The sequence below is a fragment of the Salvelinus sp. IW2-2015 genome, linkage group LG28 (genome assembly GCF_002910315.2).
Source record: "Salvelinus sp. IW2-2015 linkage group LG28, ASM291031v2, whole genome shotgun sequence".
Taxonomy (NCBI): Eukaryota; Metazoa; Chordata; class Actinopteri; order Salmoniformes; family Salmonidae; genus Salvelinus; species Salvelinus sp. IW2-2015.
In genome coordinates, this window is record NC_036868.1 from 17,474,949 (window position 1) to 17,496,507 (window position 21,559).

The window sequence follows — 21,559 nt, forward strand, 5'->3', positions numbered from 1 at the left end:
AGATATAGAAAGATGGCACACATTTCTATTCTTGAAATGGTGTCTTCTGTGACAGCATCAGCACCGCCATTGAGGGCTATCTTCATTTTAAAGTAGTCAATGTATTTTTTCTACTTCAAGGAGTGTATTGGCAGTTTGTAAAATAAACTGAAAAGTTGCACTACTACACACTGTGCTGGAGTGTGTATAGTCTGAGCAAGTATAAAGCAAAGGTTGGTAATTTACTTCCACCTGCAGTTATGGAATGTTTTCTCAGAAGTATATTTCATAGGCTGACCCCTCCTGCTGACCTGGATGGAATTATGTGATCCTTTCTTAACCTCCAAATGTAGGATCTTAATTTGAGCCAGTTTGCTACAGCAGGAAAAGAATCCTGCAGCAACAGGAAGTTTATATTATTATGTGGATAAACATTTATGGACCTTTTATGTAGGGGTTACTACATTTTTTTGTTCATTTACACATTTTAGAGGCCTTTTTAAACTTTGAATACACAATAAGTTTGCATGTCCTGCTGTGCAGGAAAATTCTCAGCAACAAAAGAGTGATCAAATTAAGATCCTATATCTGTATAGCATAAAACCACTAACTTGCAGTCCTGTCTCCATGGAGACTATCCTCCATTCGAACTCTGACATTCTGAACAGTGAAAACATGGGGATAGGTGTTGAATATGGGATAGGTGTTGAATATGTTAATTGCCAGGTAAGCTACAGCCCATCTCCATATCTGTTTACCTATTGGGAGTCATCATCGGTACAAGGAGACAGATGGTAAGGCCTTGGATGTAGGGGAAACATAGGGAGAATTTATAGACATTATAACTTATTCAACATGTGTTCAACCGGATAGGTTACTTGGAAATGGTTGTCTTTTTCAGGAAAGGACTTGACATGGTCAGGAAAACACCACAACGCTAATAGTGGGTGCAATAAATAACACAAACTATATGAGAAGTCTGTACAATGAACAGCAATAACTTAACAAGCACTTCCTTGTCTGTCATACTCTATATCAACTGATGGAGGGAGAACATGGACAGACCCAGAAAGTCAGCAGCACTAAGCCTAACGGAGATCCAAAAGTAACTGCCTACCGGGCCCAAGTGTAAATAAGAATCAGAATCTGACACCTTATCTAAAATATGATACAGAACACCATACCAGGTTCTAAATCAGATCATGGTATCCAAAACAGAACAACTTGAGCCCAATATCTAACAAAGAACTGCCATGGTGTTCAGGATGGAAGAAACACATGTCATACACACACTCATGATCAAGCACAGATAGACACTAGAATCACATTTAACCAAAGGTCAAGGAAAAAAGTGTGTGTGTGTGTAAGAATGTGTGTGTCTATCTTTGTCCCCTTGGCGACCTCTGGCTGTGTTACCGTAAGTGCTCCATTGTTGTGCTGCTGATGACAGCCTTATGAAAGTGAGATTAATATCCGAACAAAAGTAAAAAATACAATAGGAAACATTTTTAACGGAAACGCACTGAAAAAAATACTGGCTGTTCTTTTTAAGTTAAATATCTTGATTGCTGACATGCAAAACATTTTGGGAATTTATCAGCAATGGACTAATGAAAGAAACACCAAAAGATAGTTTTTGGGTAGAATTTTCCTTTAACCTTAAACACACTTCTAATCGTATGCCCAACCCTAACTTTAAATTAAGACCAAAAAGCACATTTTTGTTTTCATAAATTCTTACGATTTATCCAATTTTGACTTTGTGGCTGTGGTAACTAGTGACAACCAAACATTTCTTTGTGTAATCCACCCCCTTTTCATTAAGATTGTTCTAGCTAACTAAAACAATAAAATAATACATCTTTGTTACGTTCAGTTTGGTAATATGCACCTGCTCATTAGTTAGCTAGCTAGCTAGCATTAGCTTGCTAACTGAGCCAGGCAGTCACAAACACTTGTGAATGGAATGGGGTGGTAAGTGCAGCACAATGCACACAACCCTAAATGCTTTACCAAGATAGCTATCTGGCAAGATGATGAAGAAATAATTAAATTCATTCTCCATTATTCCATGCTGCCAATGCCAGTTCGCTTACTAGCCAACATTAGCTTAACAGTTAACATCGCCATGTATCACAACATAAGTAGCTAGCTACTCCACCGAATCTTGACAGCTAACAGGCAGCTGCTTCATTCAAAAATGAATCCATTGTCATTGAATTATAATGTTGCTAGCTACGCTAGTTATGTAGTTTTGGCCAAATGGTTAGTATCAACAAGGGCTAACTACAAATTACAATTTTTTATTTTATTTTTTATTTCACCTTTATTTAACCAGGTAGGCCAGTTGAGAACAAGTTCTTATTTACAACTGCAACCTGGCCAAGATAAAGCAAAGCAGGGCGACAAAAACAACAACACAGAGTTACACATAAACAAATGTAAAGTCAATAACACATTAGAAAAATCTATGTACAGTTTGTGCAAATGTAGAAGAGTAGGGAAGTAAGGCAATAAATAGGCCATAGAGGTGAAATAATTACAATTTAGCATTAACACTGGAGTGATAGATGTGCAGATGATGATGTGCAAGTAGAGATACTGGGGTGCAAAAGAGCAAGAGGATAAATAACAATATGGGGATGAGGTAGTTGGGTGTGCTATTTACAGATGGGCTGTGTACAGGTACAGTGATCGGTAAGCTGCTCTAACAGCTGATGCTTAAAGTTAGAGAGGGAGATATTAAGACTCCAGCTTCAGTGATTTTTGCAATTCGTTCCAGTCATTGGCAGCAGAGAACTGGAAGGAAAGGCAGCCAAGGGAAGTGTTGGCTTTGGGGATGACCAGTGAAATATACCTGCTGGAGCCCGTGCTATGGGTGGGTGTTGCTATGGTGACCAGTGAGCAGAGATACGGCGGGGCTTTACCTAGCAAAGACTTATAGATGACCTGGAGCCAGTGGGTTTGGCGACAAATATGTAGTGAGGGCCAGCCAACGAGAGCATACAGGTTGCAGTGGTAGGTACTGTATGGGGCTTTCATGACAAGACGGATGGCACTGTGATAGACTACATCCAGTTTGCTGAGTAGAGTATTGGAGGCAATTTTGTAAATTACATCGTCGAAGTCAAGGATCGGTAGGATAATCAGTTTTACGAGGGTATGTTTGGCAGCATGAGTGAAGGAGGCTTTGTTGCGAAATAGGAAGCCGATTCTAGATTTAATTTTGGATTGGAGATGCTTATGGTGATTCTGGAAGGAGAGTTTACAGTCTAACCAGACACCTAGGTATTTGTAGTTGTCCACATATTCTAAGTCAGAACCGTCCAGAGTAGTGATGCTAGTCGGGCGGGCCGGTGCGGGCAACAATTGGTTGAAGAGCATGCATTTAGTTTTTTCTAGCATTTAAAAGCAGTTGGAGGCTACGGAAGGAGTGTTGTATGGCATTGAAGCTTGTTTGGAGGTTTGTTAACACAGCGTCCAAAGAAGGGCCAGATGTATACAGAATGGTGTCGCCTGCATAGAGGTGGATCAGAGAATCACCAGCAGCAAGAGTGACGTCATTGATATATACAGAGAAAAGAGTCGGCCCGAGAATTGAACCCTGTGGCACCCCCATAGAGACTGCAAGAGGTCCGGACAACAGTCCCTCCGATTTGACACACTGAACTCTATCTGAGAAGTAGTTGGTGAACCAGGTGAGGCAGTCATTTGAGAAACCAAGGCAATTGAGTCTGCCGATAAGAATGCGGTGATTGACAGAGTTTCGACTTGGCCAGGTTAATGAAGATGACTGCTCAGTACTGTCTTTTATCGATGGCGGTTATGATACCATTTAGGACCTTGTGCGTGGCTGAGATGCACCCATGACCAGCTCGGAAACCAGATTGCATAGTGGAGAAGGTACGGTGGGATTCGAAATGGTCAGTGATCTGTTTGTTAACTTGTCTTTCGAAGATTTTAGAAAGGCAGGGCAGGATGGATAGAGGTCTATAACAGTTTGGGTCTAGAGTGTCTCCCCCTTTGTAGAGGGGGATGAACAGCTTTCCAATCTTTGGGGATCTCAGGCGATACGAAAGAGAGGTTGAACAGGCTAGTAATAGGGGTTGCAACAATTTCGGCGGATCATTTTAGAAAGAGAGGGTCCAGATTGTCTAGCCCAGCTGATTTGTAGGGATTCAGATTTTGCAGCTCTTTCAGAACATCAGACTTCTGGATTTGGGTGAAGGAGAAGGCGGGGGGGGCTTGGGCAAGTTGCTGCAGGCGGTGTTGGCCGGGGTAGGGGTAGCCAGGTGGAAAGCATGGCCAGCCATAGAATAATGCTTATTGAAATTATCGATTATCGTAGATTTATCAGTGGTGACAGTGTTTCCTAGCCTCAATGCAGTGGGCAGCTTGGAGGAGGTGCTCTTATTCTCCATGGACTTTACAGTGTCCCAAAACTTTTTGGAATTAGTGCTACAGGATGAACATTTCTGTTTGAAAAAGCTAGCCTTAGCTTTCCTAACTGACTGAGTATATTGGTTCCTGACTTCCCTGAAAAGTTGCATATCGCAGGGGCTATTCGAACGCCACAGGATGTTTTTGTGCTGGTCAAGGGCAGTCAAGTCTGGGGTGAACCAAGGGCTATATCTGTTCTTAGTTCAAATTTTTTTTAATGGGGCATGCTTATTTAAGATGGCGAGGAAAGCACTTTTAAAGAGCAACCAGGCATCCTCTACTGATGGGATGAGGTCAATATCCTTCCAGGATACCCAGGCCAGGTCGATTAGAAAGGCCTGCTTGCTGAAGTGTTTTAGGGAGCGTTTGACAGTGATGAGGGGTGGTCGTTTGACCGGGGACCCATCATGCACGCAGGCAATGAGGCAGTGATCGCTGAGGTTGGTCAGGATGATATCTAAGAGGGTGCCCATGGTTACAGATTTAGGGTTGTACCTGGTAGGTTCCTTAATAATTTGTGTGAGATTGAGGGCATCTAGCTTAGATTGTAGGACGGCCGGGGTGTTAAGCATATCCCAGTTTAGGTCACCTAACAGTACGAACTCTGAAGATAGATGGGGGACAATCAATTCACATATGGTGTCCAGGGCACAGCTGGGGGCTGAAGGGGGTCTATAACAAGCGGCAACGGTGAGAGACTTTATAGTTAGGTAGCAACAACATTAGCGTAGTTTGCTAGTATTTTTATTTTTAATTGTTTTATTTAACCTATATTTAACTAGGCAAGTCAGTTAAGAACAAATTCTTATTTACAATGACGGCCTACTCCGGCCAAACCCCGACAATGCTGGGCCAATTGTGTGCTAGTTGGCTTACATTAGCTACAGCCAGCACAAGCCAAACAAGCTACTGCCACCTTGTGGCCTGGAGTATTTACACAAAGCAAATCAGAGGTAAAACTGGTTGGTATTCGGCCATGATTACTACAAATTTAGATAACTAACTTATCAATCTAAAAATTGTTAGCTGACATGGCTAATTGAGTGACTGTCTGTGACTTACAAAACAAGAGAAAAACTGCTGATGCACAACCAAATTTAGAACTTGCATCTTGTGTATTCTACTATTCGAACTCTCAACAGTAAGTTCAGACCGCGACTGAGTTCCTAAAAAATATTATTAAAAAATAATTTGGATCGGGAGCCCCCTAGCGGCCGCTTATGCCTGGAGCCGGCCCTGGAGCAACTAACAGTCTACTCTGATGTCTTGAAGCCATTTGAAACAGTCCTTGAGCTACTGTATTTCCATAAATAGAATATGTGGGCCAAAGTGTAGTCAAACTGCAGGTTGAACTGAATCACTCACCCTGAACTTTTCCAGAATGTTCCCCCTGAGAACGGCTTGAGATTTCTCCTGAACAGATTTTCCTATGAAGCTCGTGAACCATACATTACAAATGACAAAAGCTTTTTCCACATTGAGAGAAAGAGAGAGAATGTGTGTGTGTGTGTGTGGTGTGTGTTGTGTGGTGTGTGTGTGTGTGTGTGTGTGTGTGTGTGTGTGTGTGTGTGTGTGTGTGTGTGTGTGTGTGTGTGTGTGTGTGTGTGTGTGTGTGTGTGTGTGTGTGCTATGTCTGTGTGTGTGCTTGTGTGCATTTTCTGGGTCAAGACTGTGGGGTCTGACAGGTATTGGGATAGCTGGTCATTGGGAAATAGTGGTTGGGGTCTGCATGCTATGAAACCCCGACCCCATCCATAACTCAAGCCAAGTTCTTGATTATGCGTTATTGTGAAAAGACAAATGTAAGCTATCTGTAACAATGGATTCCCGGCCTAAAGAAAAGACAAAAAAGATAATCGACCTGCTTGTGCAGACGACTCTGTAATCTCACTCTAGTCCTGCTCTTAACCCTGTGAGCCAAGCAGCCAAACAGGAAGTGTGACAGTACGCGTTAAAAGATTTATCTCCTTAACATTGACTGTGCCCTGAACCAGGGCCAGTGCTCAGTGATGTCGGGGCTCTCTGTTCTCAACCCTTGGTTGAGCATGACGCTCGCAACGCCAGGGATGTGGGTTTGATTCCAATGGGGGACCAGTATGGGAAGAAATTGTATGCACTCCCTACTGTAAGTTGCTCTGGATAAGAGCATATGAAAAATGACTTAAATGTAATGATCCAGGATCAGCTGTTCCTACCTTAGTCAGGAAACCTGGGTCAGTGTTTTAAGAGCAAAAATTAAGCCTCAGGTTAAGTCCAGACAAGACCTTCACTCGCTGGGAAGTTTGGAAAGAATTAAAGGGACGATTCAACATAATTTGATATTGTGGAAGACTCTCTGCGGTGTACCTCATCTCTCCAGTGTGAAACTTGGCATGTCAATCATTGGGTTACATTTTAGCCATCTAGCGACTTTAGTGCATTCATCTTAAGATAGTAAGTACATTTTTTCTTGATAAAGTAGCTATCCTCACAAACTTTTACAGATACACAATTGAGAGCATCCTGTCAGGCTGCATCACGGCCTGGTACGGCAACTGCACTGCCCACAACCACAAGGCTCTCCAGAGGGTGGTGCGGTCTGCACAATGCATCACCGGGGGCAAACTACCTGCCCTCCAGGACACCTACAGTACCCGATGTCACAGGAAGGCCAAAAAGATCATCAAGGACAACAACAACCCGAGCAACTGCCTGTTCACCCCGCTACCATCCAGAAGGCGAGGTCAGTACAGGTGCATCAAAGCTGGGACCAAGAGACTGAAAAACAGCTTCTATCTCAAGGCCATCAGACTGTTAAACGGCCATCACTAACACAAAGAGGCTGCTGCCTACATACAGACTTGAAATCATTGGCCACTTTCACAAATGGATCACTAGTCACTTTAATAATGTCACTTTAATAATGTTTACATRTCTTGCATTACTCATCTCATATGTGTACACTGTATTTTATACCATCTATTGCATCTTGCCTATGCCACTCTGTTATTGCTCATCCATATATTTATATGTACACTACCGTTCAAAAGTTTGGGGTCACTTAGAAATTAGCTTGTTTTTTTATAAAAAAGCAATTTTTTTGTCCATTAAAATAACATCGAATTGATCAGAAATACAGTGTAGACATTGTTAATGTTGTAAATGACTATTGTAGCTGGAAACAGCTGATTTTTAATGTAATATCTACATAGGTATACAGAGGCCCATTATCAGCAACCATCACTCCTGTGTTCCAATGGGACCTTGTGTTAGCTAATCCAAGTTTATCCTTTTAAAAGGCTAATTGATCATTAGAAAACCCTTTTGCAATTATTTTAGCACAGCTGAAAACTATTGTTCTAATTAAAGAAGCAATAAAACTGGCCTTCTTTAGACTAGTTTAGTATCTGGAGTGTCAGCATTTGTGGGTTTGATTACAGGCAAAAAATGGCCAGAAACAAAGAACCTTCTTCTGAAACTCGTCAGTCTATTCTTGTTCTAAGAAATGAAGGGTATTCCATGCGATAAATTGCCAAGAAACTGAAGATCTCGTACAACGATGTGTACTACTCCCTTCACAGAACAGCGAAACAGACGCCTCACAAGTCTTCAACTGGCAGCTTCATTAAATAGTATCCGCAAAACACCAGTCTCAACGTCAACAGTGAACTGCCCTTCTGTAGGGTTGGAGGTCAAGAGACCAGAGATCGCTGCTCCGTAGTCAAATACCATGTTCTTGTAGTGGATGCTTCAACTGGAAGCCAGTGGAGTGTGTGGAGGTGCGGGCTGACATGGGAAAACTTGGGAAGGTTGAACAACAGGCGGGCTGCAGCGTTCTGGGTAAGTTGCAGGGGTTCGATGGCACAAGCGGGGACCTCAGACAACAGCGAGTTGCATTAGTCCAGACGGGAGATGACAAGTGCCTGGRTTAGGACCTGCGCCCCTTCCTTCATGCTTATTTGGCATGTGTTACCAGGTTAGAGAGGATTACAGGTGTCATGACATCATACAATTAGAACCATTCGAAATGGTACACCCAAAATGGCCACCAGTCCCACCACCAAAGAATATGTTGCTTTCAGTGGGAATGTCCATTCTACTGGTTCTAGTTCTATGTATGACCCTACTTTGATGACGCTGGGTGGTGACCTTAGACGTAACTGGGTCGTAGGGCACTGGGTCGGTCCACAACAGAGCATCACGGCGAGATTAATGCTAACACAATGTGACGGCGCTGAGAGGCTTAGATTACAAAAGGCACGGGATTACCGACCGCTATACCACCGCGGCCAATGAAGAGTAATGACTGGGCACAACAAAATGTGACACAACAAAAGTGGAGGAGCTAGAGAAGTGTAGGAATATAGATTGAAGAGAATCTTTACCCTCATAGGCTGTTGGTGAAATGCTCCTGTGCAAATCTGAGATTGTCTCAGTCCTGCTCGAAACAAAACTGTTTTACATACAAATCACCGTGAGGCGCAAAGCAACTGTAAGCTTGTAAAAGAGCCTGTAATTGGGTTTCTCACAAGTGGAATTACACTGGGCTAGGACACCGCTAACGCATTACTCCCGTGTAATTGACTAACAATGGGGTTTTTACGGGTTGAGTTTGGTCGGGAAGGTTAGATCACTCCCTGTTAGAGCCTATTCACTGCTGAGTCTGTGGTCAAACTAATTGTACAATAAACTAAACCCCTGAACGACAACATTTGGTTTTATGGATCTAACAGGCTAATGGCCACTGGCTTTGAGAAGGAAGCACACTATTGCTTATGAGAACCATTCGACCTCAAAGTCAAAATATTGAACAGTACTGCCTGTATGTAATCGTGACGTTTGAAACCTCAGAGTTGTTGTCTCCTGTTGAGATAATTTGTGACCTGGAACATACCACAATGGGTGACAGACAATTTTTACAATTACAAATGTGGTGATTGCCCATGTTGCCCGTGTTTAAGTGCACTTTAATTTCCGTTAACTTCATAATTACTCTGAAACCACACCATAGAGTTCACATTCCATCGTAGCACCTTTATTCAAATTGTTTTAAAAATAATTGAATTTGGGTTGAGAGAGAGAGAGAGTGAGAGGGGGAGAGAGCGAGAGGGAGAGAGAGGAGAGAGGAGAGAGAGGGGGGGGGATTGAAGAGGGAGGGTGAGAGAGATTCTTTATTCCCCACATCTGGGTATATCTGGCTGAGCCTGAGAGAGGAGTGGCTATATGTCCTTACTGAGAGGTTGTTTGGGGACACCATGCTGTGTGTGTGGTGTGTTTGTGTGTGTGTGTGTTTGTGTTGTGTGTGTGTGTGTGTGTGTGTGTGTGTGTGTGTGTGTGTGTGTGTGTGTGTGTGTGTGTGTGTGTGTGTGTGTGTGTGTGTGTGTGTGTGTGTGTGTGTGTGTGTGGTGTGGTGTGTGTGTGTGGTGTGTGTGTGTTGTGTGTGTGTGTGTGTGTGTGTGTCTGGGCGACTCAAGCTCAAATATTGCTTTAATGGGCTCTAGTAAAAAGCTCAATTATCCTCAAAAGGGCACAAGCTGTGGCCCTACACCACATCTAGAGTGCCACTTGTGAAAGAGCCATGCTACTGTATGGAGTCAGCTACTAAATAGCCCTAAAATCAATCAAATACATTTATAGTCAACAATTAAATATATATTAACTAAATCCATGATGCTGTCTAGGCAATTTCATATCGAGGCATATCAACTGTGTACTTGTCATGATACTTTGAAATAAAGCAGGACTCAACATTGGGAAATAGGCTAGTGACTACAGTGATTTACTGCTCCTTAGAGAATTATTTTAAGTGGCGCAAGCATGTAGACGCATATGATAAACACCTGTAAACACAGATTTATGCATGGATGTGCCAATACAGGACACAGTCACACTCCCATACACACGTATGCACACAAAGAAACCCGCACGCACGCACACACACGCATACACACATGCCCCTGCATTGAGAAGGTATACATACACACACCAAATCCCCCTAAGCCTGTAATTTCCTGGCTGCATGTGCTGAAAAAGAGGCTTGACTCAAACAGAACACATCTTTAGTGAGTTATCTTCAGCCTTATTCCTGTGAGTGCTATCATACTCTCAGCCTCCTCACAGCTTCGTCAACTCTCCCAGACACAACATGACCATGGACACACAACCACCACTAAACAACCCAGGGTGTGCGAGCGTGGGTGTGTGAGTGTGTTTGAAAGATATGGTTTATCCCAGCTGTTGAGTAGAGCCTGAGAAAAGTGGTGTCTCCCAGAAAGACTGTAAAGTGTTTAATGATTATGTTTTTCTCCAGTAGTTAGTAATGTGTGCATGAAAAAAAAAAATCCCAGGTGCCCCCCACAATAACTGTGCCCTTCAGTGGAAAATTCCCTGTGCTGTAACCACCATTTCATAAAGTCTCCAAATGCTGGTTTGAGTGATCGCCTGCTTAGCAACCAAAACACAACAGGGCAACACTCGAGTCTCTCTGTATGACCCACTACACAGAGCATACATAACAGCTTTGTGAGCAGGATATTGAGAGCTTATGAAGTGTTCACTAACTAATACCAGAATTTCATTATAGGTCATAGACCAGATGACCATTGTTATTATGTAATACAGGATACATAACAATGGGAAGTCGTTATGGCAAATGCTCCACAAAACACAATAGATCACATACAGGTATAGGATCTTAATTTGATCACTCTAGTTGCTGAGAATTTTCCTGAACCGCAGCAAAAGCAGATGAGCTTTGTGATTTACAGAAATGCACTGAAAACCCACACTAACACACGATTATATTAACAGTGTTGCACTTTCCACGTAGCATACTTTTGGCTAGCTAATATAGCCTAACCACCAATCAAGCAGCATTATGCAATAAATGTTCAAATCCTGTTGCTGCAGGATTATTTTGTGACAATATAGGTCAAATGAAGATCCTACATCTGTAGACTGTGCTGTGCTGACTTGACATTTTTAACTGGGGTTGCTTCTCCTTTTACTAATGGCTAGTTTCACTCTTCACTCTTGTTATGTAATGCAACTGATGCCTGACTCAACAATTCACCAAGGTATACAGTGTACATACATGATCAACATCAGATGAAGTTTACTTTCCCATCTGGCAGTTTGAAATGCTCTGCACACCTCACAGACATATTCATGCATGACAAAACAGAGGAGAAGCCATCACACACACACACGCACACGCACGCACACACACAGGCTCTCTCTTAGTTACCAGGCTCTGTTTCTGTCCTTCGTTTACCCACTTCTCCAGATTCTACCATGCCGTTCTATGCGGCAGCCAGAATAGACATTCGTTAGACATAGCCTTAACACTGGTCAGGATTGAGATTAGGGTAAATAAAGTATTTCACATATCTACAGTTAAGTAGATGGGCAGTTTGAGTGAAGTAAAACAAAGTCTACTAAAGTTTGGTGCCTTTCATTAGTTGTTTTATATGCTTTTGACGAAGACAGACTGATAGTTTTCGGCCAATATTTACATTCTCTGAACTTGATGCACCCACTAGATAAATGCACTTCCAAAATATCCCTGAAATACCTGGACTCTGAACAGCTCTATATTTCAGTGAACCCTGCATTCCAGCCTATAAGAGACAGGACATACACCAGTGAATACCTACAGTAGCCATATGAACTACACCCTTTAGGATCCCATAGTACTTAATGAACCAGACTTATTCAGCCCACTATCTGCTGCTCTCCCCAGTCTGCTGGCATTTGAACAGGTGCCACGGTGCAGTTGCCATGGGTTATGGGAGCGCAGGCTTATAGTCATGACCCACCTGATTATGGGATACCTGCAGGGCCTCCTACACATACACCACATTCTGGATACGCCAAGCACCAACGCTGCCAAGACCACAGGCCAACAACTATGTATTTATGTGTATATGCCTTGTGTGTGTGTGTGTGTGTGTGTGTGTGTGTGTGTGTGTGTGTGTGTGTGTGTGTGTGTGTGTGTGTGTGTGTGTGTGTGTGTGTGTGTGTGTGTGTGTGTGTGTGTGGGGGGGGGTCTTAGAGCCCAAACACTGCAGCCTGTGTGTATTGTATGAGAATGTGTGTTTGTTTGGGTTGGCAGCGATGCTGAGGCAGAGGCAGTTATGAAGGCTGTATATGGTCGACTGACAGTGAGAAAAGGTAGACCTGTGGAACTTTGTCTTCCTTACTCTCTCACACTGATACACACACAAATAAACTCGGTCTCTCTTGCCACCTCCTTTCTGTCTCTCATATCTCTCTCCCTATCTTTCCCACTCACTCACTCACTCACTAACTCACTAACTCACTAACTCACTCTCACACCTGACTGGGGAATGGTCAGGTCTACATCTCTTTAATTAAGAAACATACACAAAAACACATACACACACACACATGGCTGTAGAGTCCTGCTGATGGCTCTTGTGCTTTTCCCTGTAAACAGATATGCGCATCATAGCAGGTAGCCTAGCGGTTAAGAGAGTTGGCCAGTAACCAAAATATTGCTGGTTTGAATCCTTGAGCTGGCAAGGTGTAAAATCTCCCATTCTGCCCTTAAGCAAGGCAGTTAACTCCCAACCAGAACTGCTCCCCGGGCGCGAAGACGTCGATTAAGGCAGCCCCCCACACCTCTCTGATTCAGTTTGGTTGAATGCATTCCATTGTGTAACTGACTAGGTATCCCCCTTCCCTGAGGGGAAATGAGAGAGATTTGTTCCTCAGGATCACCATACAGCACAGAAATACTGTGACCCATCCTGGAGCTGCTTCCTCCTTCTCTCCTCTGCTCACCCACCTTCACAGAAGGAGGCGCAGCGTGTGTACTACTCAAATACTGCTTTGTTTCTATCTACAAGCCATCAGACTGCTGAACACTTGAAGTGGACTGACCACCTGGCACTGACTCTCTGCACCTTAGCACACATGCACTCATGCATGCACACACCCACACAGACATACACTCATCCACACACACATGTTCATGCTACACACACATATCACACATACCTTATTATTTTTGCTAAATAGAGCACAATTCAAACACTTGCCACCCAACCCCCCTTCCCCAAAACATGTGTAAATATTGGACTATAAATTGTGCAATCCTGTATTATGCTAAAATGTTTATTCTATTCTAACGAGCCATTTACTTTATGTTTATATTCTTAGATTTTCTTATTTCTTATTGTTGTTGCATTGTCAAGAAGGAACTTGCAAGTAAGCATTTCGTTGTATGGTGTATACCATGTGTATCCTGTACATACGACTAATAAAACTTGAAACTAGCATAAAGCTTGGCTATCCTCAGAAGGGCACAAGCTGTGTGTGTGACGTGAACCTGTTGGATGTGGCACATTATATCACAATGAAATGGAAGACAGTAATAGGTACTGTACACATGTTATGTAATATTTTCCCCTCCCTCAAATAGTGACTGAAGCAGGGCCTTGGACGCGGTTTGGAGAGGACCCTCCAGTTGGAACATTGACATCTCTAATGGAAAAGTACAAAATAACAGAGGTATAGAAATGAGAGTAAGAAAATAAGAACTTCCTGCCTTTGGAGCGGGGCTAGGCTACCGCATTTTGGGCCCTGGGGCACCTACTTACAGCAGGGACCCCAAACCACAAAAAATACAAATACAAATAGATTTTGGGGGGAAAACAGCTAACTTCCTGCATTTCAACACATTGGGCAGAGAAAATTTTGCAGTTTTCTAATGCTATTCTACACATTTTGCCATAAGGTTGAAAGAAAATGTTGCATTTTTAAAGCAAATTTCCTTCAATTCTACACATTTTGCCAATGCTTATGATGTGTTCATATGCTATCTGGGGAGCTCCTGACCTCCAGTGGTCCCCCAACCCAATTATTATTATTTTCAATCAAATAAATTCAAAGGGATCTTGGGCAAATACTTGAGAATTATATGATATGATAAATTCTGATATTAATTGAATATTCTGTTCAATAATTACCAGGCTTGGAGTGGAAAAGTTGTTTAGTTAATCTGGAGAATCACGAATAGGATTTTTTTAAATACAGTTTTAGATTACACCAGAGAGTATGTAGGCCTACAGAAAACTCTGCTGCAACCAAATACTGTACAACCCAGCTGTACTTGTTGGGTATCAATTGATGGTGTGACACTTCCACCTAGTGACGAATTCAAAATATAGAGCAAAGTTGACCGACTTTGGAGTATAGGACACACTAAAGACAGATGGCTAATTGATTGACACCCTCTACCGGGACATTGGCACATACCCAAAAGCTATTTACAGCCGACGACCTATAGCCTACAATAGCAACAAACATTTGTTGTATAAACTCTAATTTAGTCTACCCAAGTTGAAACATGAGACCAATTAAGGAATCCCTAGGTTGTGTCTGATAGAAAATGGCTCATAGCCTAGGGCCTACTCTTAGTATGAATTAAAGCCAAATCTGAATGAACAACACTAAATTAATTGTATTTTGGACATATACCATGACCTACTAATGGGTGTCATCAGGCCAAAAATGCATAATTGCAACAAATGCACTTATCCAGGAGGTTTCCTCACACATCGATGCGTAACAGCAGAGAGGTACCCATTTGTCATGCGCGTTCAAAGACTCCCCGCTTTTTCCTTTCGAGTGGCTTCCGCATTCGCCTATCACTCGCCTATCACTCAACGAAGCTGAATGCGGTATACGGTGGATGTTGATTATCTCTATCATACAAAGGCGCCATCGGTCTGTCCAGTCAGTGCAGCGGCCCCTGTAGTGCAATACCCGCATGCGCAGTGCCATCAGGCTGGTCGGGTATCCTATAGATCTTAAGCGATGTGCTTGAGCAGCCAGCACGGACCTCATACATGATTTCTTTGGGATAGATTTCCGCTTGCCTTTGCATTTTTGCCAAATTTGGGGTTGATGTCTAATTGTCCGTATAGCAGTGTTGGGGATCAGCGGCTATAACGGCAGAATACGGTAATTTAAAGGCGTTGGTCATCACATTGCACCGGATGTCAGTACACGCACCTCAATCTCGAGAAGGTATGTAGATATGTATTTTTCTCCATAATGAAATGGTTAATAGAGAAATGCAGAATCGTGTGCTTAGGCGATCATTCTTTAAATAGGTTATTTTGTGAACAAATTAGTGCACAGCCTTGGAAAGTGTAGGCTTAGTCTTTTTTCATTAGTTATGCTTTGAGGAATTGAACCGTTCGTTACCTTCTCTTGCGTTCGTTTTCTTTATGCTTATCTGCCACCCCTTTTGGCTGAATTCATATCACCATAGTTCTGTATTTTTATAAGACAATAAACTCAGACAGTGCTTAGACAATTTCATAACTTATTCACCCTTACTCTCTCCCCCTGCTCTCTCTTCCTAAGAAACCATGAACTTCTATTATGTGAGCATGCATGACAGTAGCCGAACTTGCAGCAGCACGTTGTTAGAATATGATGGGTGGCATATAGGAAGGGACTGGGTGGAGCCTATAAAATTTGTCTATAAAGTGTTTAGAGACTATTTTGATTTAATTTTCCCTATATGCTTTTGTATAAACTGTTAACCACATAATTTCCCATGTTCAGTCAACCACTCTTTGAAAATCCGCCATGCGCCATATGTGTGAGCGCAAATAAGGGTCTAGTTCATAGGTGCAAGTTATCGCATTAAATGATGCCCCTGCGAATGTGGGTCGCTCGGCGTTTGGACTTACGTCTAAGCTCGTAGAGCAATTGGATTTAAGCCTCTCGATCGCACCGCGCAAAACCTGCTGACACACGCGCCCCGGTTCTTTGTCTGCTCTCATGCCCGTTTCCACGAGCGACCGGGCCTATTTGGGTGATTTTTTTCTCTCTCTCCCATCCTCCCATTTCCTCTTCCGTTTTGAAAACGATACTTAACCCCCATTGTCAGTGAATGTGTGTTTTTTTCAGGTTCCTCCAAACTCCCCAATAAGTTTTCACAAATTAATTAGACCTATTATGATCTATAAGCCAAGAAGATGATTCTAGTGTGTGGTTTACAACATGTTATAAACTGGGTGGTTCGAGCCCTGAATGCTGATTGGCTGACGGCCGTGGTATATCAGACCATATACCACGGGTAAGACAAAACATTTATTTTTACAGCTCTAATTACGAAGGTAACCAGTTTATAATAGCAATAAGGCACCTGGGGGTTTGGAATATATGGCCAATATACCACAGCTAAGGGCTATATCCAGGCACGCCGTGCCTGCGTTGTGTGTAAGAACAGCCCTTAGCCGTGGTATATTGGCCATGTACCACACCTCCTCGGGCCTTATTGCTTAATTATAACACTAGGCCTCTGCATTCTAATTTGTGGGCATTGTCATGCTGAAACAGGAAAGGGCCTTCCCCAAACTGTTGCCAAGTTGGAAGCACAGAATCGTCTAGAATGTCATTGCATGCTGTAGCGTTAAGATTTTCCTTCACTGGAACTAAGGGGCCTAGCCCGAACCATGAAAAACAGCCCCAGACATTATTTCTCCTTCACCAAATTTTACAGTTGGCACTATGCATTCAGGTAGGTAGCGTGCTCCTGACATCCGCCAAATTCAGATTCGTCCGTCAGACTGCCAGAGGGTGAAGAGGGATTCATCACTCCAGCGAACGCGTTTCCACTGCTCCAGAGTCCAATGGCGGCAAGCTTTCCACCACTCCAGCCGACGTTTGGCATTGCGCATGGTGATCTTAGGCTTGTGTGCGGCAGCTTGGCCATGGAAACCAATTTCATGAAGCTCCAGACGAACAGTTCTTGTGTTGACATTGCTTCCAGAGGCGATTTGGAACTCGGTAGTGAGTGTTGCAACCGAGGACAGACAATTTTTACGCGCTACGCACTTCAGCACTCGCCAGTCCCGTTCTGTGAGCTTGTGGCTGAGCCGTTGTTGCTCCTAGAAGATTCCACTTCACAATAACAGCACTTACAGCTGACCGGGGCAGGTCTAGCAGGGCAGAAATTTGATGAACTGACTTGTTGAAAAGGTGGCATCCTTTGCGGTGTCACTTTGAAAGTCACTGAGCTCTTCAGTAAGGCCTATGTTTGACTATGGAGATTGCATGGCAGTGTGCTCGATTTTATACACTTGTCAGCAGTGAGTGTGGCTGAATTAGCCGAATCCACTAATTTGAAGGTGTGTCCACATACCTTTGTATATATAGTGCATCAACCTACTTGACATCAAAGAGAGCCAACCAGCTTTCTGGTAGAGAATGTAGTGATGAGTACTAAAATGTGTACTGTATGTTGATCTCTATGGTCTTTTATACATCCATTCAAATAAGGCTTGAGTAGCACACATTTAGGGAAAGGGGGATACCTAGTCAGTTGTCCAACTGAATGTATTCAACTGAAATGTGTCTTCCGCATTTAACCCAACGCCCCTGAATCAGAGAGGTGTGGGGGGCTGCCTTAATCGACCTCTGCGTCTTCGGCGCCCTGGGAACAGTGTGTTAACTGCCTTGCTCAGGGGCAGAACGACAGATTTTTACCTTGTCAGCTATTTACAAACAACTTTTAAATTAGTTTTTATACTGAACAAAAATGTAAACGCAACATGCAACATTAGGCCCTAATCTATGGATTTCACATGACTGGGAATACAGATATGCATATGTTGGTTACAGATACCTTAAAAAAAATGTGCCTCAGTGGGCCTCAGGATCTGAACATTCAATTCTCTGCTAACAGCTCTGGTGGACATTCCTGCAGTCAGCATGCCAATTGCACGCTCCCTCAAAACTTGAGACATCTGTGGCATTGTGTTGTGTGACAAAACTGCACATTTTAAAGTGGCCTTTTATTATCCCCAGCACAAGGTGCACCTGTGTAAGGATCATGCTGTTTAATCAGCTTATTGATATGCCACACCTGTCAGGTAGATGGATTATCTTGGCAAAGGAGAAATGCTCACTAATAGGGATGTGAACAAATTTCTGCACAAAATTTGAGAGAAATAAGCTTTTTGTCCATATGGAACATTTCTGGGATCTTTTCTTTCAGCTCATGAAACATGAGACCAACACTTTACATCTTGTTTTAGAACATGTGTGAGGGGGGGATGGGTAACCACAAAGACCTACTCTGTCCACACTGATCAGTTGTTTAGTACTCTTTTAGATCTGTGCAATTAGTGTGAGGCTCGAAATAAGCCCTGCACTAACAGTTTAGACCAGGGAATGTTCGTACATATGGGTGATCCATGTGCAGAGTTTGGCAAACTCAGAGTCTGAACTTGATGTTAAAGGGAGTCTTCTGGATTTGGGCCATTTTTATATCTCTAAGTACAGTACGAAGGAAGTTAGAGGTAGTTTTGCGAGCCAATGCTAACTAGCGTTAGCGCAAAGACTGAAAGTCTATGGTATCTGCTAGCATACATAACCAGTAATTGCGCTAATGCTAGTTAACAATTGTTCTAGTGCTAGTTAGCAACTTCCTTCAAACTGCACGCAGAGAAATAAAAATGGTATCCACAAGTTTATCTGACTCTGGGGAAGTAGATAAAGGGCTAAAGTATCCCTTTAAAGTGAATTTCAGCCAGTAGTCTTCAAATTGGTGCTCAGGAGCCAAAACTGGTCTCCGTTTTTTGTGTACTACGTCAGCCAATTCTGTACTACGTCAAAAGTTTCATATGATATGTTAGGTCCTGCAAAATTATTTTATATATATATACAGTACCAGTCAAAAGTTTGGACACACCCACTCATTCAAGGGTTTTTCTTAATTCTTTTACTATTTTCTACATTGTAGAATAATAGTGAAGACATCAAAACTATTAAATTACGCATATGGAATCATGTAGTAACTAATAAAGTGTTAAACAAATCAAAATATATGTTTTATTTGAGATTCTTCAAAGTAGCCACCCTTTGCCTTGATGACAGCTTTTGACTGGTACTGTATATATATATATATAAATTGTTTGGCAATTTGTATGATATGTTACAAATACAATTCGTACAATATGTTACAAATTTGTTGTGCTTAAATAAGATCCCGGACTGCATCTTTAACTTCACCAACATTACATTAAGGTTTTCAATTATCTAAAGGGGCTTAAGACGTCCGCATGCTTCCCAGCTTGGTAGAGTTCGTGCATATATTATGACTACATTTTGTGACGTTTTTGTTCGTTTTGGCTGTTCGGGCACACACATTTCTAAACCTCTTCGTCGGTGATTGGTCAACACTAGGGATTCTTCAATAAAGTCTTTGTTGTCATTCAACGAGAGACGACTCATTTTCATGCACATTCTTTCGTAGAAAAATACTGCACCAAAATTGCGCAACAATTATCTCTTCGGCAAAAATGTCAAAATTAATGACAGATTTCTTTAATTATCTTAGATTAATTTGAACTATTTTGAAGACTGGCTACTCTCTTTGTCTCACTGCAGCATAAGCAGGACCAAATCCAGACGCAGGCATGGAAGCTGTCACCCACTTTATGAATGACACGGTAGAGTTCTACAGATGGAGCCTTACTATAGCAGGTGAGTTAGTGCTGATTTCTATCACATAGCAGGGACAGTCTGCTAATCTAACCATGCACACAAGCACAAACTCAGGTACGCATGGTTGCTTGTGTGTGTGTGTGTGCAATACAATACACTATTAGAGCAATTCAGAGTACTACAATTGAGTATATCCGCCAGACACCATTGGTGCAACATTGTGTAGTCATACATTCAGACAGGATTCAGTCATACATTACATGTGTGTGTCTGTCATATTACCACTGCTGACATTAACTTTCCTGTCCCTCTCCCAGACAAGCGAGTGGAGAAATGGCCGATGATGTCATCGCCCGCCCCCACCCTGGCCATCAGCTGCCTGTACTTGCTCTTCCTGTGGGCGGGGCCTAAGTACATGCAGAATCGAGAGCCTTTCGAGCTAAGGAAGACCCTCATAGTGTACAACTTCAGTATGGTGATACTCAACTTTTACATCGCCAAAGAGGTAACCAGCTCCATTCCTTTTACACCAAAAGTCAATAATGGCATGTTCCATTTATTTTCAGGCCATTGTCTATTTAGTTCCCAGTCCCTGTCTTCAGATTGGAAACGGCTTCCCACTGGGCACACACTGATTGAATCAACATTGTTTCCACATCATTTCAACAAAATGACATTCAACCAATGTGGAATTGATGTCTGTGCCCAGTAGGTTGATCGGTGATAGCAATAAGTTCTATTGTTCAGTAAGGTTGTGCCATCACCGAATGGCTGATGTAGCATGCCATGTACCAACCCTGCCTGAGTTCAATAATATACTCACATACCATACCTAGGACTGCACCTGTCAACCATCCACTACAGTTATGCAGTTGAAGTCGGAAGTTTACATACACCTTCGCCAAATACATTTAAACTCAGTTTTTCAAAATTCCTGACATTTAATCCTAGTAAAAATTCCCTGCCTTAGGTCAGTTAGGATCGCGACTTTATTTTAAGAATGTGAAATGTCAGAATAATAGTAGAGAGAATGATTTCTTTCAGCTTTTATTTCTTTCATCACATTCCCAGTGGGTCAGAAGTTTACATACAGTCAATTAGTATTTGATAGCATTGCCTTTACATTGTTTAACTTGGGTCAAACGTTTCGGGTAGCCTTCCACAAGCTTCCCACAATAAGTTGGGTGAATTTTGGCCCATTCCTCCTGACAGAGCTGGTGTAACTGAGTCAGGTTTGTAGGCCCCCTTGCTCACACACGCTTTTTCAGTCCTGCCTACAAATTTTCTCAATAGGATTGAGGTCAGGGCTTTGTGATGGCCACTCCAATACCTTGACTTTATTGTCCTTAAGCCATTTTTTCCACAACTTTGGAAGTATGCTTGGGGTCATTGTCCTTTTGGAAGACCCATTTGCGGCCAAGCTCGAACTTCCTGACTGATGTCTTGAGATGTTGCTTCAATATATCCACATAATTTTCTTTCCTCATGATGCCATCTATTTTGTGAAGTGCACCAGCAAAGCACCCCCACAACATGATGCTGCCACCCCCGTGCTTCACGGTTGGGATGGTGTTCTTCGGCTTGCAAGGCTCCCCCTTTTTCCTCCAAACATAACGATGGTCATTATGGCCAAACAGTTCTATTTTTGTTTCATCAGACCAGAGAAAAT

At 42.6% G+C, this 21,559-nt stretch overlaps 1 protein-coding gene across 1 annotated transcript in view; it reads left to right on the top strand.

Annotated features, from left to right (window-relative positions):
• Positions 1-15,134: 15,134 nt before the first annotated feature.
• Positions 15,135-21,559, top strand: part of LOC111954525 (very long chain fatty acid elongase 4) — an 11,688-nt gene continuing 5,263 nt past the window's right edge. Inside the window, exons 1-3 of the mRNA XM_023974321.2 lie at positions 15,135-15,453; positions 19,834-19,929; positions 20,208-20,395. Coding sequence (XP_023830089.1) covers positions 19,863-19,929; positions 20,208-20,395 — 255 coding nt within the window. The 5' untranslated portion in view covers positions 15,135-15,453; positions 19,834-19,862. The remainder of the gene's footprint in view (positions 15,454-19,833; positions 19,930-20,207; positions 20,396-21,559) is intronic.